Source organism: Bos grunniens, chromosome 18 (assembly GCF_055505025.1).
Source record: "Bos grunniens cultivar Pamir isolate PY7600 chromosome 18, Bosgru_T2T1.0, whole genome shotgun sequence".
NCBI classification, from domain to species: Eukaryota; Metazoa; Chordata; class Mammalia; order Artiodactyla; family Bovidae; genus Bos; species Bos grunniens.
In genome coordinates this window covers 40,712,880-40,740,000 of record NC_141182.1, presented here as the reverse complement: position 1 = coordinate 40,740,000, position 27,121 = coordinate 40,712,880, and the positions used below count along the sequence as shown (strand labels likewise).

The 27,121-nt window shown below is 34.3% G+C and overlaps 1 protein-coding gene across 4 annotated transcripts in view; it reads right to left on the bottom strand.

Moving 5' to 3' along the window:
* Nucleotides 1-27,121, bottom strand: part of URI1 (URI1 prefoldin like chaperone) — a 63,145-nt gene that overhangs the window by 15,566 nt on the left and 20,458 nt on the right. Inside the window, exons 2-5 of one of the 4 annotated variants that reach the window (XM_086351703.1) lie at nucleotides 25,826-25,860; nucleotides 11,283-11,419; nucleotides 10,337-10,415; nucleotides 9,158-9,293 (exon numbers count right to left, since the gene is read on the bottom strand). The exons of 1 other annotated variant lie outside the window; for it this stretch is intronic. In XM_086351703.1, coding sequence (XP_086207829.1) covers nucleotides 9,158-9,293; nucleotides 10,337-10,339 — 139 coding nt within the window. In that variant the 5' untranslated portion in view covers nucleotides 10,340-10,415; nucleotides 11,283-11,419; nucleotides 25,826-25,860. The remainder of the gene's footprint in view (nucleotides 1-9,157; nucleotides 9,294-10,336; nucleotides 10,416-11,282; nucleotides 11,420-25,825; nucleotides 25,861-27,121) is intronic. 2 more of the 4 variants (XM_086351701.1, XM_086351704.1) reach the window with 2 other exon arrangements.

Genomic DNA, 27,121 nt, shown 5'->3' with positions numbered 1-27,121 from the left:
TCACAAAAGCAATCTTCCTACCTAGCCATATACTCATATGTACTGAACAGAATCAGGTCTGTAAAGACAAGTCTCTTCTGAATCCTTTGTGACTACTCCATTCCAATCTCTTTGCTTTTGTGTGCTGGAATTTTTCAATATTCTTTATTCAGTCTCAATAGGACATGCCCCCTGGTGGAAATGTTCACAAACCTCTGTATAGGATCTCTCCTCAAACCAGCTCAAAGCTCCCAACTTCTGCTTTAACACAGATTGAATTCATGTACTTAGTATTTACTTTTTCCCCATTAAAGTAACAACTAAGAAAAAAACTTTTAAAGGCCTAAGGACAAAGATAATGGGAAAGGAGACAAGGAATATAACAGACAAAGGATATCAACCAGGTTTTGGAAACTGGACACCTGGTAACTGACTTCTGCGCAACAGAAAAAGCTGCAACTGCCACAGTCGTAAAGCTGCAGTTGCAGGACTTGGAGAAGACCCTCTTATGATAGTACTTCTGAAGGAAAAGGTGAACTAAAAGCAAAGACCTGGATTAAAGTGTGCATCCCCCCAAAGTATAACCAAGTAATCATCCTTCTCGAGTTAGCAAAAGATTTACAGCCTAGAGTGGCTTACAGGAATTATGGGGAGGGGTGAAGAACTAAGAAGAGAACAGGAAATGTCTTGGTGAAACCAGCATACATACTGAACTCTGATACATCCAGCCCAGTTCTCAAACACTAGGGGAAGATGAGAAAATTCTTTCGTAGGAGGATAATTAACTCCAAGACTGCTGATATTCTGTCAATCTCTTAATGAGAAAAGCCAGTCTGGGACTTTTAACTCCTGACAGAAAAGCTGCTACTCAACAAACTGCCCCACACAGTCTCCTAACAGTGCTTAACTCTTTAAGAGTATGAATGGTCAGCCTCTTAGCCTGGTCGTCCAGTGGCTAAGACTCCTAGCTCCCAATGCTGGGGGCTCAAGCTTGATTCCAGGTCAGGGAACTAGTTCCACACGCTACAACTAAAGATCCTGCATGCCACAACAAAGACTGAAGATGCTCTGTGATGCAACTAAGAACTGGCACAGCCAATAAAATTTTTAAAAAAGGTTTTTTTTAAAAAGGAGTATGAATGGTTAGCCAATGATCACCAAATATTTGAAGTCTTCACTACTAATGTGAGAGAAAGAAAAAAATTAACTACAAAAGGAATAAAACCAAAAGCAATGTATGAAGAAAACTTTAAACAAAAAACTCTAAAATCCTAAAACAACACTTTGTATTTATGAAACCAGAATAGTACCTACACCAAAGAAACATACAAAGGACAACAAACAAATAAATGAACAAACAAAAAGCAGAGCTCCTGGGAATTAAACTGTATAGGAATTTAAGGAAAAAAAAAAACAAAAAACCTCAATCCACAATTCCAAACATAAAATAGAAATAAGATCAAGTAAAAATTGTAACAAAGACAAAGAGATGGACAACAGGAGAGAAATTATCAAAGAAATAATAATAAATATTTCCCAAAACTGTAGGACATGAATTTCCACAATGAAAGTTCCTACCAAACACCTAGCAAATGAATTTTAAAAGCTCTACGCAAGGTATATCACAGTACCACTTCAGATCATTAGGAGTAAGACAGGAACCTAAAATTTCTAAAGGGAAAAACACAGTCACATACAAAGGAAAGTGATGGCATCAGATTTTTAAATAGCAACACGTAAGACAGAAAGCCTTCAAAACTGTTTCAACTTAGAATTCTAAATAGACGAGTTACAAAAAGCAGGAGTATAAAAAATATTTGCAGACATGCAAAATTTCAAAAAATGTATCTCCCACACACCTTTCTAGAAAATTACTGAAGTGGCTCAGACGGTAAAGAATCTACCTGTAATGCAGGAGACCCAGGTTTGGTCCCTGGGTTGGAAAGATCCCCTGGAGGAGGAAATGGCAACCCATTCTTTCCTGGAGAATTCCAGGGCCAGAGGAGCCTGGCCAACTGTAGTCCATGGGGTTGCAAAGAGTTGGACATGACTGAGTGACTAACACACACACACCCCCTCCAACAAAATGAGTAAAACTTGAAAGGAGATGCCATGGGAATCAAGAAATAGGAAATAAATAAGAGGCAAAGATATGGTACAGTGATAAAGGAAAAGACTAGGAAGATAGACATTCTTTGAAATTCAAGATGGGAGCAAGTACAAATCAAAGCAAGACTATGAAGGACTCTAGTACAGAGGTCTCCAAGAATAAAGGTGTTTGGCTGAATTAACAATAGATACATAACTTTATGCAACAAACAAAAATAAACAGTAAACTTCAAATGAAAGATTGTTCAAAAATGGAAATGGAATTACAGTTAAGCATGAATGCTGATTAAACAAAAGTTGTAATAAAAAATATTAAAAAGATTGAGGGACAGGGAGAAGAACATGTAAACGAATTAAATGTTATCCTTCAATTATAGGTAGGCAACTAATAGATACTATATAAAACTGGAAAAAAGAATCAAGAAAATAGAATATGCAAAGTACTTGGGAAGTGTACATAAAAAGGACAAGCAAAAGATTAGCTTAAACACTAGATGAAATATCTCTATGGAATGAGGACTAGAAGCAGGGAGGTACACAGAAGGATGCTACTTTTTCATTATTTTAAGGTGCATGATGTTTTAAAGCTATCTACATTTATTATGTAGATAAAACCAAAAGTCAAAAATTTATACTTCGTAACAAAATACCAATGCATTTAAGATATACCTCACTGAAGATACTAAAGGATACACAAACTGCCTCATAAGATAAATCACAAAAGTTTCTTACCAGCGTGTTATCTGCAATACATATTCCACATACACTTGTTTTTTCAAATGCCCAATTTTCATCATTCATCAGAAAATCTAAAAGCATACAGTAAAAAGGAAAACACAGTCCATTCAAAAGAACAAAATAAATCTCCAGAAACTCCCTGAAGAAACACAGGCATCAGATATACTAGAACAAGACTTTAAAACAACTGCCTGTGTATATGCTCAAACAGCTAAAGAGAAATACAAATAACTAAAGTAAATTTTAAAAACAATACATGAAGAAAGTGAGAACAACCACAAAGTGATAGAAATTATAAAAAGGAACCAAACTCTGGAGTTGAAAAATATAATAATTAAATTCAAAAATTCACTATAGCATCAACAACATATTTGAACAAGCCGAAGAAAATCAGGATCAGTGAACTCAAAGATTAGACATTTGAAATCATCAAGTCTAATGAATAGAAAGAAAAAGAATGAAGAAAGTGAACTGAGCCTAAGGGATTCATGGGACATATCAAATAGATTAATATGTACATTAAGAAAGTCTCAAGAACAAGAAGAGACAGTGGCAAAGGGATTATATTTCTGAATATAATCATTCAGAAATATAATTATTTCTGAAGAAATAATGGGTGCCAAACAAATTCTAAATTTGCCCAAAGATCAACAAATCAACAAATCTAAAAAGCTCAACTAATTCCAGGTAGAATAAACCCAGAGACCCACATCAAGATACATAATCAAACTTCTGAAAGACAGAGAATCTTCAAAACAGCAAAGAAAAAGAAAATCATCACAAGAGATCTTCATAACAATATAAGCAGAATTCTCAATAGAAACTTTGGAAGTCAGAATTCCAGTAGGCTTAAAATGCTGAGAGAAAAAACTCTCAATTGAGATTACCACATTCATCAAAACTGTCCTTCACATATGAAGGGTAAATTAAGACATTTCCAAATGAATAAAAGCTGAAGGAGTTCCTTATTGTTATGCCTGCCCTACAGGAAAAACTTCAGGGAACTCTTCAGTTGAAATGAAAGGCCACTAGGCAGTAACTAGAAGCTATATGCCTCTGGGAAAGGCGAACATTGGCAAAAATTACAAACAGTGTAACTGCCATTATGGTTTGTAACTCCACTTTTTATTTGCTGCAGGATGTAAAAGAGAAGTGCATTAAAAAATCATCATAAATCTGTTAATAGGTACACAATATAAAGGTATGATTTGTGACACTGATAATAGAGGAGGAACAGAGCTATACAGAAAAGTTTTTCCAAGTTATTTAAGTTAGAAAGTGAAAGTGAAAGTCGCTCAGTCATGTCTGACTCTTTGCAACCCCATACTATACAGTCCATGGAATTCTCCAGGCCAGAATACTGGAGTGCATAAGCCCTTCCCTTCTCCAGGGGATCTTCCCCACCCAGGGATCAAACCCAGGTCTCCCACATTGTAGGTGGATTCTTTACCAGCTGAGCCACCAAGGAAGCCCAAAGTGAAAGTGCAAGTTGCTCAGCCATGTCTGACTTTGCAACCCCATGGACTATGCAGCCCATGGAATTCTCTAGGCCAGAATATTGGAGGATTGAAGTTAAGTTGGAACCAATTCAAAATACATTGTTACAACTTTACAATGTTGTAAGTAATCTCCATAGTAACTACAAACAAAATACTTATAAATCATTAACAAAGGAAATGAGAAAGGGGATCAAAACACATTACCACAAAGAAAAAAACCCAACTAAACACAGAGGAAGGCAATAATGAAGGAAATGAGATATGTAAAAGCTGTACAAAAGACATATCAAAAAATAATAAAATGGCAATACTCTATAAAGTTACTGTAAATGTAAATGTATTAAACTACAATATAGAGTAGGAAGGCACAGATTAGGAGAATGGACAGGCACATGAAAAGATGCTCATCATTACTAATTATTAGCGAAATGCAAATCAAAGCCACAATGAAGTACCACCCTTATACCAGTCAGAATGGCCATCATCAAAAGGCTACAAACAACAAATGCTGGAGGGGATGTGGAGAAAAAGAAAGCCTTCTACACTGTTGGTGGGAACTCAAAACTGATGCAGCCACTATGGAAAACAGTACAGAGGTTTCTCAAAAAATCTAAAACCAGAGTTGCCATATGATCCAGCAACCCCACTCCTGGACATACATCTAAGACAAAACTGTAACTGGGGAAAAATACCCCTAAATTCATAGCAGCACTATTTATAATAGCTAGACATGGAAACAATCTAAATGTCAACGGGCAGATAAATGGATAAAAGTGCGTGAATATACAATGGAATATTACTCAGCTATAAAAAGAATGAAATAATGCCATTTGCAGCAACATGGATGGACTAAGAGATCATTATACTTAAGTAAGCAAAGAAAAAAAGAGAATGACAAATACCACACACTATCACTTACTGTGGAATCTAAACTAAGACACACATGAATATAGCTATGAAATACAAACAGACTCAGATATAGAGAACAGACTTGTGGTTGCCAAGGGAGAGGTAAAGTGGGGGAAGGAATGACTGGGAGCTTGGGATTAGCAAATGCAAACTACTATATACTCGATGGATAAACAACAAGGTCCTATTGTAGAGCACATGGACCTATATTCAATATCCTGTGATAAACCATAATGGAAAAGAACATATGTATGTATAACTGAATCATTTTGCTGTATAATAAAAATTAAAACTTATAAATCAACTATACATCATTAAAACTTAAAAAATATACGATTATAAAAAATACACACAACCTAACAACAGAGCCTCAAATATATGAAGCAAAAAATGACACAGTTCAAGTGGTTCTACAATAAGAATTAGAGATGTCAACAGAGGACGATAAAGGACAAATGAACCAAAAAGGAGACTGATAAGGAAAGAGGACCTTAATAATACTATAGAACAAATAGACCTAACAGATACATTCAGAATATTCACCCAACAGGAACAGAGTACCCATTCTTCTAAGGGAAACACAACATTCTCTAAGAAAGACCACATGATAGGTCACAAAACAAGTCTTAAACCTTTTCACAAGATTGGAAAAAATACTTTGTATGGTTTCAATCCAATGAAATGAAACTAGAAACCAACAACAGAAGGCAAAATGGAAAATTAACAAACACAAGGAAATTTAACAAAACAATGAACACGTCAAAGTAGAAATTATAAAGGAAACTAAAAAATACCTTGAGATAAACAAAAATGAAGACACAACAGATCAAAATTTACAGGATGCAGAGAAACCAATGCTAAGAGATTTATACCTATAAACACCTACATTAAAAAAAATCTCAAATCATAACCTTATATGTTTAAGAAACTTGAAAAAGTATAATAAACCATATCCAAACCTACCAGAAGGAAGGAATAACAAAGATTAAAGTAAAAATAAAACAGAGACAAGAAAAACAACAGAAAACAATCAACAAAATTAAAAGTTGGTTCTTTGAGAAGACCAACAAAATGGATAAGCCTTTACCTAGACTGGCAAAGAAAAAAGAGAAAGAAGACTCAAATGACTAAAACCATAAATAAAAACAGAGATGCCTTTATACACTCACATATACAATCTGAAATGAAATATGCAGTAAACCTGCAGAGGAAGAAAACAAACCTGAATCTTAAATAAGAAGTGTATTAATTAAAAAATTAAAATGGAGATAAATACTACTTATTTTACAGAAATAGGAATATAAAAGAATAATAGTTAAATGCCAACAAACGTGATAAGCTAGATGGACAAATTCCTGGAAACATATAGACTACTTAAACTGAAACAAGAAGAAACACAAAATCTGTATAGACCTAGAACAAGTAAGACTTAATAAATAATCCAAAACTTTCTAATAATAAAAAGCCCAGAACAGATAGCTTCACAGATGCATTCTATCAAACATTTAAAGAAGAATTAACACCAATTCTTAAGCTCTTTTGAAGCAGTGCAGAGGAAGGAATACCATCTATGAGGCCAGCCAGCCAGATACCAAAAGAGAACAAGTATGTCTCAACAGCAAACAAAATTTACGGTCACATAAAAACCTGTACAAAAAGGTATATAGCAACTCCATTTGTAACTGCCAAAAATGGAAGCAAACCCAAGCGTCTTTCAATGGATAAACAGAAAACCTGTGGTACGTGAATGTAATGGAACACTACTCAGCAATCAAGTAGTGTTTATACCACTACTTCTTCATACACAGAACAAACTGGATGAGGCGTTATGGTGAGTTAAAGTCAGTTTCAGAAGGTCATCTAGTGTGTGATTCCACTGATACGGCATTCTGGAAAAGGTGATAGAGACAGATCAGGGGTAGAGATAGTATATGACCACAAAAAGGAAAACACAAGAGAGTTTTCGGTGTGGTCCTGTGTCCTGACTGACTATGGTATACCCTGTATCCTATTCTGCTTCCTGATTGCACTGCTAGTTAAACAAATCTTTAATTACAATTAGTTGTAACTAATAGAACAGTATACCAAATAAAAGCTGCTCATATTCATGTTAAATGACAAAATGCCAGACGTGAGCAAAAGGGTAGGGCACTGAGCTTGCCATCTTTCTCTTAGAAATCATCTTCCTCTGAGTTACTGCCTCTGAATCCTCTTACTATTGTTGTGTTAAACCCATTTTGTCCTTTATTTTTTACTACTTTTTAAACATTCAATGACCTCCCTTCACCTTCCCCCATTACCCTGTTGACCCTGAGGTAAGTATGTTTAACCTGTTATATTTCTTCTGCCTTAAGAAAAATAAAGTATCTTTTCTTAATAAATGTTAAGTACAATAATATGCCTAAATAATTTCTTCAGTTATTATAAATTACTATAAAACTGTGAAGAAAACAACTATTTAGAATTCATTTACCAAAATAGATTCTCAAACATAATTTTATATATATATTCCAAAAAATATTTTAGATAAATATTGATCCCAAAAGTCATTGCTTTGGTCACTTTCTAAAACTGTATTTAACACTAGAAAGTGATTTACCAAAAAATATTTTGCTATTCTAGAGCTCTCATCTATTAAAAGCGTTCTTTCATTAATATGTCAAAATGATCCTGAAGATTTCTTTGCTGAAACATCCAAATGAAAATCAAAGTGAACAAATTTCAAAAAATGAACTGATTTCATATCAGCAGTTTTCCCAGTAAATACAGCAAGCCTTCACCATTATGAAAGACCTTTAAAGAATTATACCCATTCTCTTGGCTCTAATATACATGACTTACTTTAATGTGGTAATGCCAAAACAATTATCATTGCCAGGAATTATACACAGGCCAAACAATACAATTGTGATTAGTGTCACAAAAGATCAAAATATATATCAATTATAAACTTATAGGCTTTGACTTGCAATTAGAGTCTCCAAATATAGATTCCAGAATTTCACTGAGTAAATGAGTTCTCCAACTAGTACCCACTCATATATAAATGAAATAATTTCAGCTTTAGAAAACTCAGCTATTTTCTATCTACATGACCTCATTTAAACAGAAGGAGCCTCAAAAATTTGTTTTCAAAGACACATTTAAGTAGAAGAGTAAAAAGCAGGTATGGGTGATATTATGCTATCAATTTAAGTATGCTATTACAGAAATAAAAACATGTATTAGATATTAAACAGACCTAATATTAAAATGCAACCAAGTTAGAACCCAAGTGAATCAATCCAACTAAAAAATGTATGTATGGATATATATAAACCAACAAACACTATCTAAAGAAAACTAGAATGACCTCAATGAAATGAGGCAGAAACCTCAAACCATTTAAGTTTAAGAGTGATGTTGTAGATAGCATTTCTCCACACCTGGCCTTTTCTTCTGTAAAATGGAAACATGAGTTCTTCCAAACCAAAACACATGTTTAAGAATTGTTTCTACTTTGCAAATAGGTATTTATCCTAGTCCAATAAGTAGGAAGCAAATTCCTGTGTGTTCTCGTATTCTGGGGAAAAATAAAGTCTTGAAAAACAACTAAAGCAAACCAATTATAAAATGTAAAATGACCCCAATTCTTATATCTATCCTACTGCTATCTACAAAACCATGTGTGATGACTTTTACACCTGGTAATTTCTAAAAACATGCTAATGTGGGTGACATTTCCAACCCAGATGTTCCATTCTCCAGTCCACATTTTCAAATGCTGGATCTGCTCAAACTATCTCCAATTCAACAGAATCACAAATAGCCTGGATATTTGTGACACTTATCTAATACTGTTAATAACAAACAGTCCACCAGCCTGGCACTTTGTGAACCAATAAATATCCAGCAAAGAAACATCATTTATAATTAGTACATACGTTCTTTCCGGTGCTCAACTAAGCCAACAGCCTGCTTTGCTGAACATTTTGCAAACCAATTGTCCCCAAGTAAAACAGTGACTTCATTAGTATGCACGAGTTTTCCTGGCATGAAGGCAAAGGGGCCAAATGGTACCTATTGTTCAAAAAAAAAAGAGAAGGTTAAAAAATTAAAAACACTAAAAACTACGTTTTATGAAACAGCATTAAAAGCTCTGTGTGGAGGTCTTTTTTTAAAAATCTCCTCACTAAGAAAAATAAAGTGTCAACTTCATGGACATTTAACATTATAATTTCACTAGGAAAACCTTAGAAAAAATTTAGGTTAATTTATCAACATTAAAACAACAAAAGAAATGAGCATATTTACAAAAATAGCTTTCAGAGAAATCAGCGTTGCTTCCAAACATATTTATTTTTTGCTCAGTCATAAATCTAAATGAAAGCAAACTAGAAATAAAGTATTAATAAAGACTAACTTTGATTTTTTTAAACTGAAAATTATTTCTGAGAAAATACTGTCTTTGGGGGGCAAAACAGGAATTAACAAAGAGCTTTCAAAGGTTTACAAAATTTATGAAATATTTGAGCTGGTATAATAAAGAACAATATATTTTCAAAATATCTGGTCTAACTTAATTAAGAACACAGTCTTCATGAAAAAGAATATTCATGCAAAGAAAGAATCTAATTCAGGGCTCACAAATAGACTAATATGTTGATATGAAGATCTGAATATTAAAAAAAAAATTATCAGCACCTTTATATATATAAAATCCATGTTCTGTGATTTAATTCTCCAAGATATATAACATTATGGTCTACTGCTGCTCTGGTTAACAGGAAATGACTACATGCCATATTTCTGTTGTAATTAGTTTGCTAACAAAGTAAACTTGCATACCAAATACGTCAAATTTTATGTTAACATTTATGCCATTTATGGCATCATAACATAATTTTAAATCTAAAAAAGGAAAAGAATACCAACTATTACCACAATTAGTACATTATTATAAAGTAAAACAGAAACCTTTACTATGAGTTATCTCTGATCTAGTCCAGGGAGTCAACTTGTAAATCAATACATATAAAGCAAAGAAACACCTTTTTACTTTACATAGTTAACACCTTTACAAGAAACAATATTCTACTTTAAAAGAAACACATCAAACATACCATGATATTATAAGACAACTTATCAGGCAAAGTACTGAGTCTTTCTTGAAGAGCATTATAGTCATTATCTACCTTCTTCCTGTTGACAAAAAAAATACCAAATACTATATTAATACCCAAATTAATGGTTCCTCAAGTAGGCTACATATCATAAGCTAATCAAACACCTAATTTCAGCAATTTAAAGTGTTTTTTTTTTAATTTTAAAATCGTGTTTCTACAAAATTTAGCAACAGCATTATTCCACCATACACTTATCAAAGAATTAAGACTCTCAGCTTTTAGATGTAGAACACACATATCTTGAGAATTATTGTTCCCTAAAGTAGAGGATCATCTGAACTAAAGAAAATTTGGAAATTAAGGGAGACAGTGAGATTGGAGGGAAATGGGCTCAAGATGAAGGAAGAAGAGAGCTGAGAAAAGCTTTTGAGAGAATAAACAACTGGTTGTGAAACAGAAATCATCAACACAAAATATGAGCAGATGCTTCAGTCTGTCCTCCTCAGAAAACGTTGGGTTGAAAAATCTGGAGTCATCAACTCTTCAGTTATTCATACTAATGTTATTGAGGTGAGAGAGAATCAATCAGGAGCTAGAAGAAATTAGGTAGAGGTACTATAAAAAGTATTTCCTTTGGGCATTTCAATTCCATGTTATATCTAAACAGAGCTACCTGATAACTAATTTCAGACCACCAAAAGATATAAATCTGTAGGAGCAGAAATGGTGATGTTTCCCACACTGTGAACCATACTCAGTTCTCACAGCTGCTGGAACTGAATAGCCCTACACTGAACTTGTGTCAAACCTTCTGTGGATATGTGGTTTCCAAAGGGTTCCCTGCTAGGCTGCAGGCTGCAAGCAAAACCAGAGCACTGAAATTTTTTACAGCAGAGGGATGGTTTTCTCAATTTAAAAAAAAATAACAAAAACAAAAACTCACCAATTCAGCAAGTAATTTAAAAGCACATGTAGAAATTATCAAATTAAAATTAGGATAAATTGCAGTATAGATAATCACTCTCCAGGTAATAAAAATGACTGTTCATGGAATTGGTTTCAGTTTACTCCTTAGCTCCCCTACAGCAACAAACATAATTAATAAAAATCATCTTATTTAGTCTTAAAAATATCAAGGAATTTCACATATTTTAATTCATCGTAAAAATATTCCTGCAGTACATGTCAAATCAATATTTTCCTCTTTACAAAAGAGAAAGCAGAAGAAAAATGGAAAAAAAACACACATTTAAGAGAAATTTGATCCACTCTATTAAGGAGAGGTAGCAATGACCTTAACCTAGGTCTTCTGACCAGTATTCTATCAAGCCAGCCTTTTCATTTTCTAATGTTCAAGTGTTTTTTTAAAAACTTTCCTCTCAAATCCCTTTATATAAATAAACATAAAATGTCTTTGTTTAAGGCAAAAGTCATCTTTCTGGATATTTTATATGAATAAAATGGTAGGAAATTTCAGGAACAGGCCTATATACCAGAAAGAACATGGCTTCGAAGTCAGACCAGAGGATCAATCCCAGCTCCACCATTTAACAAATTAATCATAGATTTAGTATCTTCAATGGTAAAAAATTTAAAGAATACCTATCTCACAGATTCAAAGAGGACTAAAATAAATGGTTTAACACCTTGTCCAGCACTGAACACCTAAATACATTGAGCCTTCAATGACCCTTTTCCCATGAAGTATCAAAAACACCAATTCTAAAATTTGAAAGAAAGACTGTACTACCCACTAAGATAATTCCACTGTGTACAATTCATTCAATTTGATACAAATAACACAACTTACTTAAAGACAGTTTAACTAAACCTAACAATTCAGGAAGCTTCTAGAAACAGGATTCCTGTGAGCAATAAATGGGACAGTTTGGAAGAACTGAAGTGACACAATGCCTGAACACCGTGAACTCATTAAATCTATAAATACTAGCAGTTTTACATAAGTAATTTGGCAAATGCTTAGATGACTAATGTCAGTTGCTAAGTTGTGTCCAACTCTTTGCAACCGCACCACGCTGCTCTGTCCAATGGGATTTCCCAGGCAAGAATATTGAAGTGGGTGGCCATTGCCTTCTCCAGGGGATCTTCCCCATCCAGGGATCAAATCCAGGTCTCTTGCACTGCAGGCAGATTCTTTACCATCTGAGCCATCAGGGAAGCCCTAAATGTTCCTATTAATTGTTAAAAAACTAATATTAAAGTTAGCATTCAATATGTACTATTTTGGTAAATACACCTGAAAAGGGGGGCAGATTTCTAACAAAACATCTCATATATTAAAAGAACAGAAGATTCAATCAAAGACACTATGAGAGGTCAATGTCAGTATTCCAAAGCATATTCAGTTTTAAACTAAATCAATAATTCTCTCTAGAAGAAAAAAACTGTGGCCATACTGGAGAACAGTTTAAGATCAGAGTGTTATTTCTAAATTTTGAATTGTTTTCTAAAAATACACGAAGACAACCAAAAAAAAAAAAAAAAAGACTAAATTTATGCCAACCAAAAAAAAAAAAAAAATACACAAAGAAAGGAGAAGAGAATTTAAAAAACAGCTCATGCAGAAATCCTTTTTGAAGGGAGGCAAGTAGAGTCAAGCAGTGCCACTGGAAGAAATTATGGCTTGAAGAACTCTCTCCCTGAAATTCCCACTAGAGGAAATATTCAAGATCAAGTGCTTGGTCAAACAGTTATCTCCAAATAGTCCCTCCTCTAATACTCTGGGCTTAAAAAAAATCCCATAAAAGATCACAAAGCCTATACAGCAGAAAACACAAAATGACTCTAAGAACTAATGTGTTATGGAAGGTATCTTTGTTTGTACCAAAATCTGAATAGACTTTTTTCTTTTTCTATTTTACCACTCAGAAATATATAACTAAATTTTTGGAGACTGTAAAATATGTAGTCAAAGAAGCCAACTGCTTAAAATAACTTTTTTTCAGATGAAAATAAAACCCAGATGTAGTTAGGATAAATCTCTCAAGCCTACTTATTTATTCCGTTACTAGATAAGACTTCCTTGTTTGGTTTCACCATATCTGATCCTTACAGATTAGGTTCAACCTTCAATTCTTAATTTAAAAGAATTACCCAATAGTAAGATTTAATTTGCACCAAACATTCTCATGCAATGTTACTTACAGAAAATAAGAACTAAAGCACTGTGATATGGCACAGAAGAAACTTTCATAATCTTCTTTTTAAATCTTGCTAATCATATGCTATAAGCCTTCTGAGACACACCTAAGGTTTTTATTAAAGAGCAGCAGCAAAAAAGGACATAACTGCAAACTAGCCTTAACCTTAAGGATGAAGATCAGGACAGATCTCATGAGAAATATCTTACTTTCATAAGGCTGTAAAAAGTATGAGAGAGCAAGTTAAATGACATATACGCTCAATTATTTACAGGTAAAGTATGCAGATGTCCACAATTTTCTTTGAAACACATCATAAAAAAATGGACTAAGGGTTAAGGTATGGATAGCTATGTGATCAAGTTTCATCTATATAATTCTTTCAATTTTTCTGTATGTTTGAAGATTTTCATAATAGAATATTAAAAAGGAGATGGGAGAAATATCAAAGAAACTCTTTAACCCTCTTCTTAAATGCATGGTAAAAAAAGAAAAGCTTTGTAAAGCAAAAGAAAAAAGTTCTACATCCCATGTTTGAGGCAAGTGAGTAAAGACTCCAATTTCCAGCTTTCAATAGTAAAAACAGAAAATAAAACGATTCACTGAAACAAAATTTGTTCATTTTTCTCCTTAAAGTATGAAGTTGTAATAGGCAGAAAGTATTGACATTAAGCCCATTTAAAAATTAAAAAAAAAAAAAAAAAACTCCTATCATTCTCTTTACCTACTATCCTAAACAAAAAAGGAGAAAACATCAAGAGATGGATGCTTAAAGGGAAAAGAAGGAAAGGGCTTTACATTAATGCTAATATCTAGGTTGATCTGGGGTAGAGTTAATTCTTTTTTTGTTTGTTAATTTGAGAAATTATAAAACCCAAAGATTTTGGAATATATATACAATTTTCTTTAGAAATGACTCTTAGTCCATCATACCCACTCTGGAATGTCCTATTAAGGATCCAAGAAACCTTTGTTTCAATTCAATTCACCATTTATTGAGCGCCTGCTCTGCAACCAAGCATTATGCCATACACTGCAGGGATCATCACTCAAATATAACACGTCTTTTTTCCTTTTTTTTTTGCAATGCTTCTCCGTTAAACATCTGCTGGCTTGATGGATGCCTGGGTTTTTAACCTCAAAAATTAAGAAAACAGAGGAATGCTGAATTCAGGCATGGTAAAGAGAGAAATTTTCTCATTTCTAAAGAATGGAATGACTTGAGTTTTTTAAAAGTATTCTCTTAAACAGCATAAACAAATTATCAAGGTTATATTAAGCCATAAAAACATTCTTGAAAGAAGGATCTACATTGTTGTGCCTTCTATAATTGATGGAAAATACACTTTTAACCATTTAAAAGTATCTGTACTAAATCAACAGCATTTTTTTTAATGGTAATGGTAAAACAAATTACTAGTAAGATAAATGACATCTACTACAAAATTCAGGCAATATGGTCACATATTCCTTTATCTCAACTCATACCTAGGAGACATATCAGACAATGTTGATGAAATAATCCATGTTCTTTATATTTTATGAGTCCATGATAAAACTTTATTTTTAGAAATAGAAAGATGAACCTAAATATAAAAACTTAGTAATTTTTCAGAAGTTTAATGAAACAAAATTATCTAAAAAAAGACAGATGCATCTAACATTGCATGGCTGCAACTGCTTAGTCGCTCAGTCGTGTCTGACTCTTTGCAAGGCCATGGACTGCAGCCTGCCAGGCTCCTCTGTCCATGAGGATTCTCCAGGCAAGAATCCTGGAGTGGGTTGCCATGCCCTCCTTTAGGGGATCGTCCCAACTCAGAGTTTGAACCCAGGTCTCCTGCATTACAGGCAGATTCTTTACCATCTGAGCCACCAGGGAAGTCTTAACATTCTACTGCTGCTGCTAAGTCACTTCAGTTGTGTCCAACTCTGTGCGACCCCATAGACAACAGCCCACCAGGCTCCCCCAGTCCCTGGGATTCTCCAGGCAAGAACACTGGAGTGGGTTGCCATTTTCTTCTCCAATGCGTGAAAGTGAAAAGTGAAAGTGAAGTCACTCAGTCGTATCCGACTGCTAGCGACCCCATGGACTGCAGCCCACCAGGCTCCTCCGTCCATGGGATTTTCCAGGCAAAAGTACTGGAGTGGGGTGCCATCGCCTTCTCCCAAGATTTCTTCAATTTAAGTTTTCGGCAATGAGACAAGAGAGTACAATGAATATACACAGCAAAGGTGGGACAGGGGAATTTGTTTGTGCCCCATACCAATAACCATGCATGTGTAACTTTAGATTTGTCAGTTAACCATAGGTGCCTGTTTCTTTATCAGCCTTCTTTTGCTCTATGAATAAAATGAGACATGAATTCAACATAAGAAAGTTTAAACGTTACAAAAATACATTACTCTAAGTAAGAAAGAAATACCCTCAAAGTGCCCAACTGCTTTAGGTGATGAGTTAAGAGGTAATTTTTATTTTATTTTCTAAATTTTCTACAACTGATATATATTTCTATAACAAATCAAAAGGAACTTTTAAGAAAAGATGACTTTAGATATGTTAAATTTATAACTGACTTAAGCTTTGAATATCTGCATCAGTTTCTACTTAGTCTAACATAATTTTAAGTTTTGTCATTTCAACTTGTTTTCTTTTTTTTTTTTCAACTTGTTTTCTATATTTTATTTCTAAATTGCATTTTAGAAAAAAGTAAACTGTTGTATGTTGTTTTCTTAGAACAGTGACTCATAACTCTTTATGGCTACTGACACCTATGAAAGACTGATAAAACCTCTATATCCTTTCCTCATAAAAAGGCCCTGCATTTTGCATCAATTTCAATAGAAGCCCACTCATAAATCCCTTGAGGTTACTATTTGTTTCAAGAGGTCTTATATGAGTTAAAAAAAAAAACAAAAAAAAACAGCAATCCTGGCCTTGAACCCAGCAAATACTTAAAATTCTCAAAATTATTTTTAACTAGTTCAATTTAAATTTTTTTTAAAAAATGGGAAAACTGTCAGCAATTTGGTCAAGAGTTCAAAATAAATAAGTAAAAACATTAAATTGTACACAAGCTGAATTTTTTTTTACAGCTTACATTTTCCTTAATCACACACTGATACCAACACCTCCTTCTGTCTTCAGTACATTAGAATTTAGACTTTTGTATCTCAAAAACAAAGGCTTCCCAGGTGGCCCTAGTGGTAAAGAATCTGCCTGCCAATGCAGGAGAAGCAAGCGACAGGGGTTTGATCCCTGGGTCAGGAAGATCCCCTGGAGTAGGAAATGGAAACCCACTCCAGTATCCTTGCCTGGAAAATCCCATGGGCAGAGGAGCCTAGTGGGCTACAGTCTATGGGGCTGCAGACAGTCGGACACGACTGAGCGACTAACCAAGTACACATACCTCAAGACAGAGCGTGAACTCATGAGTGAGCCACCTCTCAGTCAAGTAGTACTGCTGCAATATTTAACCTTCATCCTCACACAGTACTCTGTGCTTACAAGTTTTATTGCAGACTGCTCTCATTGTATAAAAAATAAGCAAAACTGAATGGAAAATGAAAAAACTCAGAATGCAAAGAAATGTTTTCAAACCTAATACAGTTAACATAAAGATGAAAAATCATGAGGTAGCCAAATCAAATTGAAATGTAGCCTCAATCAGATATACCAAAATACTCACTGGACTTAAGATGATTCTGAGAAATTGTGAACCAAATAAAGTATATGGACACTGGAAACACATCATCAAAGACTATGTTCTAAACGATGAGATGTCATTAGGGATTCTTTTCATAATACTTTATAATACTCTCTGGGAGGAAAAAAATTCCCCTATAACATATAATTTTGCCTTTTATTTTCAGAAATGCTTTAAGTATCAAACTAGTGTGGTTTTTCCAAAAAAAGGCATAAAGGCTAGGCAGGGGACTCCTAGAAGTAACAAATTGCAATTACAGTTTACAAATCATTAACTCTTTTAAAAGAAAAAAGCCTTACCCATTTACAATTTGACATTTGTGACATAAACACACATATAGAATTAAGAAGCTGAAAGAAACCAAGTAAAATGTTTTCAAGAGAGGGAGAGAATTTAGCTTCTCCTCAGAATTATGAGAAAATGTACCTTTATTCTTTCCTCATTTCAACCTTTTTATAAATGTTTTCATTTTATATACAGAATAAAAAATTTAATACAGATTTTGTTTCTTAAAAAATCATTCTTAAAACATTCAACTTGAATATTTTTGGGGGGCAATCTTAATTTGCTTTGAAACATCACACAAGAATTTCAAAACTTACTTATTAACATCCCAAACCATGTATTAACACACGACATCAGAAAAAATATAATAATAATTTTAAAAACTAGTATTTTTTGGTCCAGTTCCCCTTGAAAAATTACAAATGTCATGTCTGCTTTACAATCCCCCTCTCAAAGTTCAAAAGCTTCAGAATTTTTATCTCCAAATTTATTTTTTCTAAAATCAAACATCTGAGCAATATAAAATAGCTTATTTACTGTTTTCATTTAAGTCTGTTTCAGGTAATTTCATAGATAACTTAATACTTAAAACTCTCTTAAGATAATTTGCAGTAAACAAGACTTTTTTTAACAATTCACATGCATATAACTTATGACTACAAACAATGCCTAAGATACAGATGATTTCTATGTGCCAGGCATCACATACCATATTTCATTTAATTCTCACAAATCAACACAAGTAATGAGACTTCTTTTTTCTGTGGAATATGTTCAACAGAAGTCATCTATAGTGCACTAAAAATGACCATAAATTTGTTGTCAATCCACTCACCAATAAATGGAGTCTATTTCCCCTCCCTCTGAATCTGGTCTAGTTTTATGAGTTCCTTTGACCAACAGAATGTGACTTGGCAGCTTCCATTCTTGCTGCCCTTGTAGCATCATATAAAGTAAGCCAGATAAAAAGAGCCCATGGACAGTGAGGCCCAGCATCACACACGAGCCATCAGACTTACGGGTGAGGCCATTTTGGGGCTGCAACCACACAAGTGAGCCCAAACAAAATCAGCAGAAAACCACAGAGCTGAGTTCAGTCCAATACGCACAACCAAAGAACATTATACAGGCAAATGGTTGTTGTCAGTACACTTGGAGTACTTTTATTAAAGAATAATAAAAAATGGATACAATAGCTTAGTAAGGATGTATTTTGAGTTGTAGAAGTCATACTCTGTCCTGTGGTCATTATTTTAAAAAAAATAATACCAAAAAGTATTTGGTAACTAAAAATTAGACATCTGACACACAATGTAGTTCATAGGAACAAAATTAAGTAGTTCACTATTGATTAAAAACAATCTCAAAAGTATAGTACTATATAGTGTGATGAACAGTGTACAGTTTGACTGCACTTTAATCAGAGTGGGAGTATAATATATATAAACATGTGGAAGAATATACACATACATGTACACACATGCATGCATACATACATACAGACATACAAATATACACTCCTTGTGCAAGTAATTTCTGCAAAAATTTGCAAGGAACTGGTAAAAATAAGCAGTTATTTACCAAGAAGAGAAGTGAGATTTTCAAGACAAGTAAGAGGGAAACTACATACCATGTATACCCATTTGTACCTCTTAAAGTTTGAACTATATAAATATCAGTTCAGTTCAGTCACTCAGTCATGTTTGACTCTTTGCAACCCCACGGGCTACAGCACACCAGGCTTCCCTGTCCATCACCTACTCCTGGAGCTTGCTCAAACTCATGTTCATTGAGTCAGTGATGCCATCCAACCATCTCATCCTCTGTCATCCCCTTCTCCTCCTGCCTTCCATCATTCCCAGCATTAGGGTATTTTCCAATGAGTCAGGTCTTTGCATCAGGTGGCCAAAGTACTGGAGATTGAGCTTCAGCATCAGTCCTTCCAATGAATATTCAGTACTGGTTTCCTTTAAGTTGACTGGTTTGATTTCCTTGCAGTCCAAGGGACTCTCAAGAGTTTTCTCCAACACCACAGTTCAAAAGCATCAGTTGTTTGGTGCTCAGCTTTCTTTATAGTCCAACTCTCACATCCATACATGACTACTGGAAAAACCATAGCCTTGACTAGACGAACCTTAGTTGGCAAAGTAATGTCTCTGCTTTTTAATATGCTGTCTAGGTTGGTCATAGCTCTTCTTCAAAGGCACAAGCATGTTATAATTTCATGGCCACAAACAACATCTGCAGTGATTTTGGAGCCCAAGAAGATAAAGTTTCTCACTGTTTCCATTGTTTCCCCATCTATTTGCCATGAAGTGATGGGACCAGATGCCATGATCTTCATTTTTTGAATGTTGACTTTTAAGCCAACTTTTTCACTCTCCTCTTTCATCAAGAGGCTCTTTAGTTCCTCTTTGCTTTCTGCCACAATGGTAGTGTTATTTGCATATCTGAAGTTATTGCTATTTCTCCCAGCAACCTTGATTCCAGTTTGTGCTTCACCCAGCCTGGCATTTCATGTGATGTACTATACATATAAGTTAAATAAGCAGGGTGACAGTATACAGTCTTGACATACTCCTTTCTAAATTTGGAACCAGTCAGTTGTTCTGTATCTATTTCTAACTGTTGCTTCTTGACCTGCATACAGATTTCTCAGGAGGCAGGCCAGGAGGCCTGCTATTCCCATTTCTTTAAGAATTTCCACAGTTTGTTGTGATCCACACAGTCAAAAGCTTTAGCTCAGTCAATGAAGCAGAAGTAGATGTTTTCTTGGAACTCTCTTGCTTTTTCCATGATCCAACAGAGGTTGGCAATTTGATCTCTGGTTCCTCTGCCTTTTCTAAATCCAGCTTGAACATCTGGAAGTTGTTCACATACTGTCGAAGCCTGGCTTGGAGAATTTTGAGCATTACTTTACTAGTGTGTGAGATGAGTGCAAGTGTGCGGTAGTTTGAGCATTCCTTGGCAGTGCCTTTCTTAGAGATTAGAATGAAAACTGAACTTTTCCAGTCCTGTGGCCACTGCTGAGTTTTCCAAATTTTCTGGCATATTGAGTGCAGCACTTTCACAGCACCATCTTTTAGGATTTGAAATAGATCAGCTGGAATTCCATCAATTCCACTAACTTTGTTCACAGCGATGCTTCCTAAGGCCCACCTGACTTCGCATTCCAGGATATCTGGCTCTAGGTGAGTGATCACACCATTGTGGTTATCTGGGTCATGAAAATCTCTATGTATAGTTCTTCTCTGTGTATTCTTTTTTTTTTTTTTTTACTCTCAAAATAGCTTTATTAATATTTTGATTCTTCCCAAGATAATCATCTCTCCAAACTCCCTTTTGCTAAATTCTCCCATCTCCAGAGTGGGAAACACATTCCACTTTCATTTGTTCATTCTCATGCTTAGTCGTGTCTGACTCTTTGCGACCCTATGGACTGGAGCCCTCCTCCAGGCTCCTCTGTCCATGGGATTTCCCAGGCAAGAATTCTGGAGTGGGTTGCCATTTCCTCCTCCATTCTCTATGTATTCTTGCCACCTCTTCTTAGTATCTTCTGCTTCTGTTAGGTCCATACCATTTCTGTCCTTTATCGAGCCCATCTTTGCATGAAATGTTCCCTCCAGTTCAGTTCAGTCGCTCAGTCGTGTCCGACTCTTTGCGACCCCATGAATCGCAGCACTCCAGGCCTCCCTGTCCCTCACCAACTCCCAGAGTTCACTCAAACTCATGTCCATCGAGTCAGTGATGCCATCCAGCCATCTCATCCTCTGTCGTCCCCTTTTCCTCCTGCCCCCAATCCCTCCCAGCATCAGAGTCTTTTCCAATGAGTCAACTCTTCACATGAGGTGGCCAAAGTACTGGAGTTTCAGCTTTAGCATCATTCCTTCCAAAGAACACCCAGGACTGATCTCCTTTAGAATGGACTGGTTGGATCTCCTTGCAGTCCATGGGACCCTCAAGAGTCTTCTCCAACACCACAGTTCAAAAGCATCAATTCTTCGGCACTCAGCTTTCTTCACAGTCCAACTCTCAGATCCATACATGACTACTGGAAAAATGTTCCCTTGGTATCTCTAATTTTCTTGAAGAGATCTCTAATCTTTCCCATTCTAATGTTTTCCTCTATTTATTTGCATTGATCACTGAGGAAGGCTTTCTTATCTCTCCTTGCTATTCTTTGGAACTCTTGCATTCAGATGGTATCTTTCCTTTTCTCCTTTGCCTTTCACTTCTCTTCTTTTCGCAGCTATTTGTAAGGCCTCCTCAGGCAACCATTTTGTCTTTTTGCATTTCTTTTTCTTGGGGATTTTCTTGATCGTTGCCTCCTGTGCAATGTTACGAACCTCAGTCCACAGTTCTTCAGGCACTGTTGTCTATCAAATCTAATCTCTTAAATCTATTTGTCACTTCCACTGTATAACTGTAAGGGATTTGATTTAGGTCATATCTGAATGGTCTAGTGGTTTTCCCTACTTTCTTCAATTTAAGTCTGAATTTGGCAATGATCTGAGCCACAGTCAGCTCCCAGTCTTGTTTTTGCTAACTGTATAGAGTTTCTCCATCTTCAGCTGCAAAGAATATAATCAATGTGTTTCAGTATTGACCACCTGGTGATGTCCAGGTGTAGAGTCGTGATTTCAAATGTTTTAACTTACAATTTAAAAAGTTAATATGGAATCCTTTATGTCTCTAAGATGTATACTAAAATATGTCCACATCGAATGATATGCTTCAGATTCATGCCAAAATAGTTGAGAGATGGGGGAAGAGGGTAAGATACACTGTTTTAAAAGGAAACAAACAGTTCAGATGAAACCATGAGTTGACAATCATTGAAGCAGAGTGGTGGATACATGTGGGTTCAGTACACAACTCCATCACCCTTTGAAACTCTTTATAATCAAAGTTTTTTGAATACAATAAAAGCTTAACAATACCACTCAGTAAACCATCTCTCCATCAGGATAAAAGATAATGGTGTGAACACAAAATATTCAGGAATATTTACAAAGTTTTGGAGGGTTTTTGATTTTTCCTTCTTTCTTCATCTAACAATGAGTTTAAAACTTTTCCAAAAAGATTTCAGAGTTACTGTATTTATTAAGGGCCAGTCTGGATAGTCTATAGACATTATCTCACACTTAAACTTCAAGTTAATCACTTTACAAGAAGAAAACTTAAGAATCTTCATAATTCACCCAAGGTAACAAAGTTAGAAAATGACAGAATTCCAGCGTAGGTCTGTGCCTCCAAATCCCTCCATGCTCTTTGAAAGAATTAAAAGGATAAAAAATTACAAATAAACTACACAGAGTTATCAGCCCCACGTGGGTCAAACACTAGGAAGTACACTGACATTTAATGAGAAAATAGTGTATGGATTTTATAATGAGTTAAGTAAAAAGAATTACATGGAAAATAAGATGTACCTAAAAATTTTCTTAAATCTTCACTAAATTGAAAACCACTACTAGTTCTAAAAATGTTACACAAATTCTCAACTATTAGGCTCAAACATTTCCTGTTTATCTGTTACTAATTAAACAAATACTATAAATGTCTTTAAGTAAAACAAAGTTCTGGGATCTGAATTAATTTTCTCAAAGAGATTTCTGGGGGCAGATCTCATTGTTCTGGACCATTTTCACTGGTCCAGAGTAATTTTACCACTTTATATTTCTATAAATATTTTTATTTTGTGTCCTACATTTTAAAAAAATAGGATTATCTTTGAAGGGTAATATTCTAATTCATTACTCTTCCCTTTAAGAATTTTTTAAAACTTCACAAAGATATACATCACTAGCCTAAGACAACACTTCAAAAAAAACCACATGTTTTGCTCCTCCTTATTATATTGGTATGTACTCATAAACAAGGGGACCTTAGTTACATGAATTGTATTTTAGACTATAATAACACCAAAGGTTAGTGAAAAGCAACATATTTTTTAAAGCAATGCATGAGACACCCTTAAAAATAATTTGTCTCTGTTTTGCTTCCTATCTCTAACCAACTAGCACAGAATTATTGTAATTTCGCTGTTTAGTGTCCAACTATCAATTTCTCCAGGGGTCCCTAACCTCCAAGATCTCCTGCTTGATGAATTGTGGTGGAACTAATGTAATAATAATATAAAGAAAGTACACAATAAATGTAATGCACTTGAATCATCCCGAAACTATTCCTCCTACCCCTAGTACATGGAAAAACTGTCTTCCACGAAACTGATCCCCAGTGCTAAAAAGGTTGAGGACTGCTGAATTTCTCCATAGCAGGGTCTTTCAATTCCAAACAGCAGTATAATACTGGCATATGGTAGAAACTCAATCATTGTTTCTGGAATTAAGATAATAAAAACATCACAAGAATTCCACAGCACTCCCAAATAGCAATTTCCTGGCTTTCAGAGGAATGGAGACACTTGGTTTCAGTTTTTTAATGTAATAAATTGGTAAATTCACTGGCCATTTGGATTCCAGCAATATCAGATCCTCATTAAAAACAAACATAAAAGTCTGTTTCCTGAGCCACATTAAAAATAATTCAGAGGAAAATGCAAATTAACTGGAAAAATTATTTTAATTGTTTAACATGTAGATAAGGTACTATATTACTTTAAGATATGTGGAGGCAAATATGCTAAGCTCTGTAGTTTGGAGCTACAGAAAATCTGGAAACTGAGACAGATTCATATGAATCTGCTCTGATGTAAATGACACATTTCTATCAATGTTCATCAGGCTTAGGTAATGCTATACAGTACTTCTAAAAATGCTGTACATAACTATATGGTACTTGTAAAAACGTTATACATAAAATAATCAAATATTTGGTCTTTATTTATTCAAACACTTATTAAGTGCCTATACTGTGCCAAACACAGTTATAGATAAAAGGAAGAAAACATGCCCCTTAGCCTTAAAGAACTCTCAGTCTAGAAGGGAAAGAATCTTAAAACACAACCAGAAGCAAGGTGTCATTCACACACTGTGTAAATTAGTATCTGTTCTGAGTGAATCAACCTTTTACTAGTGTCCTGAATTCTTTACCAAAACCAATAAAGTCCACACTGTAAAACTTCACCTGGGAATTATCTGTAAAATGGATCACTTTTGCCAAATTAGCAGGTGAAAAATATTAATTCTGTGACCAAGTACTTGCATTTCAAGTTTCAACCTGGACTGAATGTAAAATGAAAAGTCAATGGTCCATTATGGAAATACTGACAGACTTAAACCACCGGTGGATGCAGCTACGACTCTGCATTTATTGAAAATTAATGAAGTCTCTGAATTTTTATTTATAAAATGTGTATTATTTAGTTTTAGATTATTTCTGCAAGCCAAAAGTCAGAATTTAATATGATGATGTGTACCGATGGCACCAATTTTTACCCTTATCCACTGCTTGCAGCCTATGTGCATTTAAACCAAAAAACATTTGATATACACTAACTATAAATTATTTCCTTGAAGATCTCTCAGGCATGAAGAAAAAGCCTCTTAAAATAAATTTAAAATATTATATGCTTGATGGTGTATAACCAAAGGTTTAATCTCACCACTAAAGGGGCAGTTATCATGATTCTGCAATAACCCTGCAGACAATAATCAAGACAGCTCCTGTTGTTCTCTCAGTACAATCTTCGTAAACACAGCATGGATATATTGTAATTTGATATCCGTAAGATCAACAGCTATACCTCATGACAAGTCATAAGATTTTATTCACCATTAAATTGAGCATTTTCCTCAGAAGACACAAGAAATGTGTTATTTACCAAGCACTGTCCTATTAACTATACATTAGCACATTAAAATAGATATGCTTTCTTTCTCTCTATATTCTAAAAAGTGTGGTCTCTAAAGCAAGCTCTGAGATGCAGCCAATTAATTAGATTTTTCAAACTTTGGGAAAATGTATCTGTACATATTTCCACCATTATTTTAAAACAATTGATTCTAATTATTATTCTACTACATATACAAAAAACAGTCCCAAAATAAAGCTGATTAGTCAGGTTAAAAAATGCATCAGTCTCAACTTCATAACAATAGTAATATTCTAACTTTAAAAAAAGAGACGAAGGAAGGGAAAAAGAAAGCAATTAAAATATTAAAATAAACACAAATGGTGATGCAACTTCAGGAAATCAGGGAACACAGAATTCAATAAACAATTACAGACAATATAAATTAGTACCAAAAGGATTCAAAATGGAGATTACCAGAAGAACTCAATTATAGGATGCGAAAACTGTACTTTTTTAAAATACAAATAAGTGATTCCATTAGTATTTCAGAAAGGTAATAAAACGATCTTTCACTCACCAATGCTGGATTTTCTCTTGGCAGTTAGTGACCACCTGTCATGAAAACAGATAACTACTCATGAAAAAACAGGGCAATGCACAAAGCTACAAAATCACTGTATCAGAAAGCTACAGTAGTGGCTTTACAGATTTAAAAGCATCTCGATACACATTTTTATTTGTCAAATGCACAGAGATGCGAATGTTAGTTTTTAAGCAGCACACTTTATCATACCTCTCTAATGCAGGCTGATAACTGCAGAACAAATTACAGCTTTCCAATTCATACTTAGGTACAAAACCCACTTCATAACTATTAGGTGACATATGATATAAGATAACTAGTATTTTGTACAATCTGCAGGCCTGTTTTCAATGTTACATATTTTGCAGAATACACAAATGTTATAAATAACAAAAAAACAATGTAACATCCACATTTCATCAGTTTAAAAAAATGACAGCAGTGAAAGTATTTTATTTTGTCAGTATATCTTCAAATGTTTTCACCTGTAATTTTTATTCTGATGCATTAAAAATGAGTTCAGTGATATTTTTCTACTACACTTCAAGAAGAAATACTTGGGATAAAGAGATGCTCTGAACGGCCCATTTTGTTCCCCTGGTGAATTATGATAAAATTTTAAGCACTTCATAGTCAGTTTAAGCTATGCTTATAATACTGAAACAACGAAATTAAACATAAAACTTACTTGTTTTCCTTAGAGATATTTCAACAGATTCTTAAAATGCTCAAAAAATTAAGAACACTAACTAGTAAGGGGGAAAAAAAAGAACATGTGAATAGCAACTTAAAAAAAAAAAAAAAAACCCTTTTCAAAGATTACTAATTATGTTTTTAAACTGCCCATTGATAACAAAACTTTAAACAATAATTTCAAATACTGTAGCACCATTTTAGAGAAAGAGAAACTAAGAGATGAAATTACTATGCTTAATATAATGCCACCTGAAAAAGACAGCAGTGTTACAGTTTGAAACACTGTTCTTTCTCACTGTTCTAAATACCAATACTGCATCTTATATAAGCACCATGTTTCATCTAAAAATCACGTCTTTTTTTTTTGGCCTGTCACTAAATTCCTCTATTATAACATTTAATTCCTGAAGTAAATATCTTCCTTTAGGACATTTTAAATACTAAGGCAGCAATCCTGTACCAAAATACATGTTGTAATCAGATATCCAACCATACTACACATTAACTCAGCATAAAAAGTCAGTTTTAGAATAAAGCTCTCTCAATAAGTATCAATCACATAGCAACACTTAATAACAGTGATAACATATAATA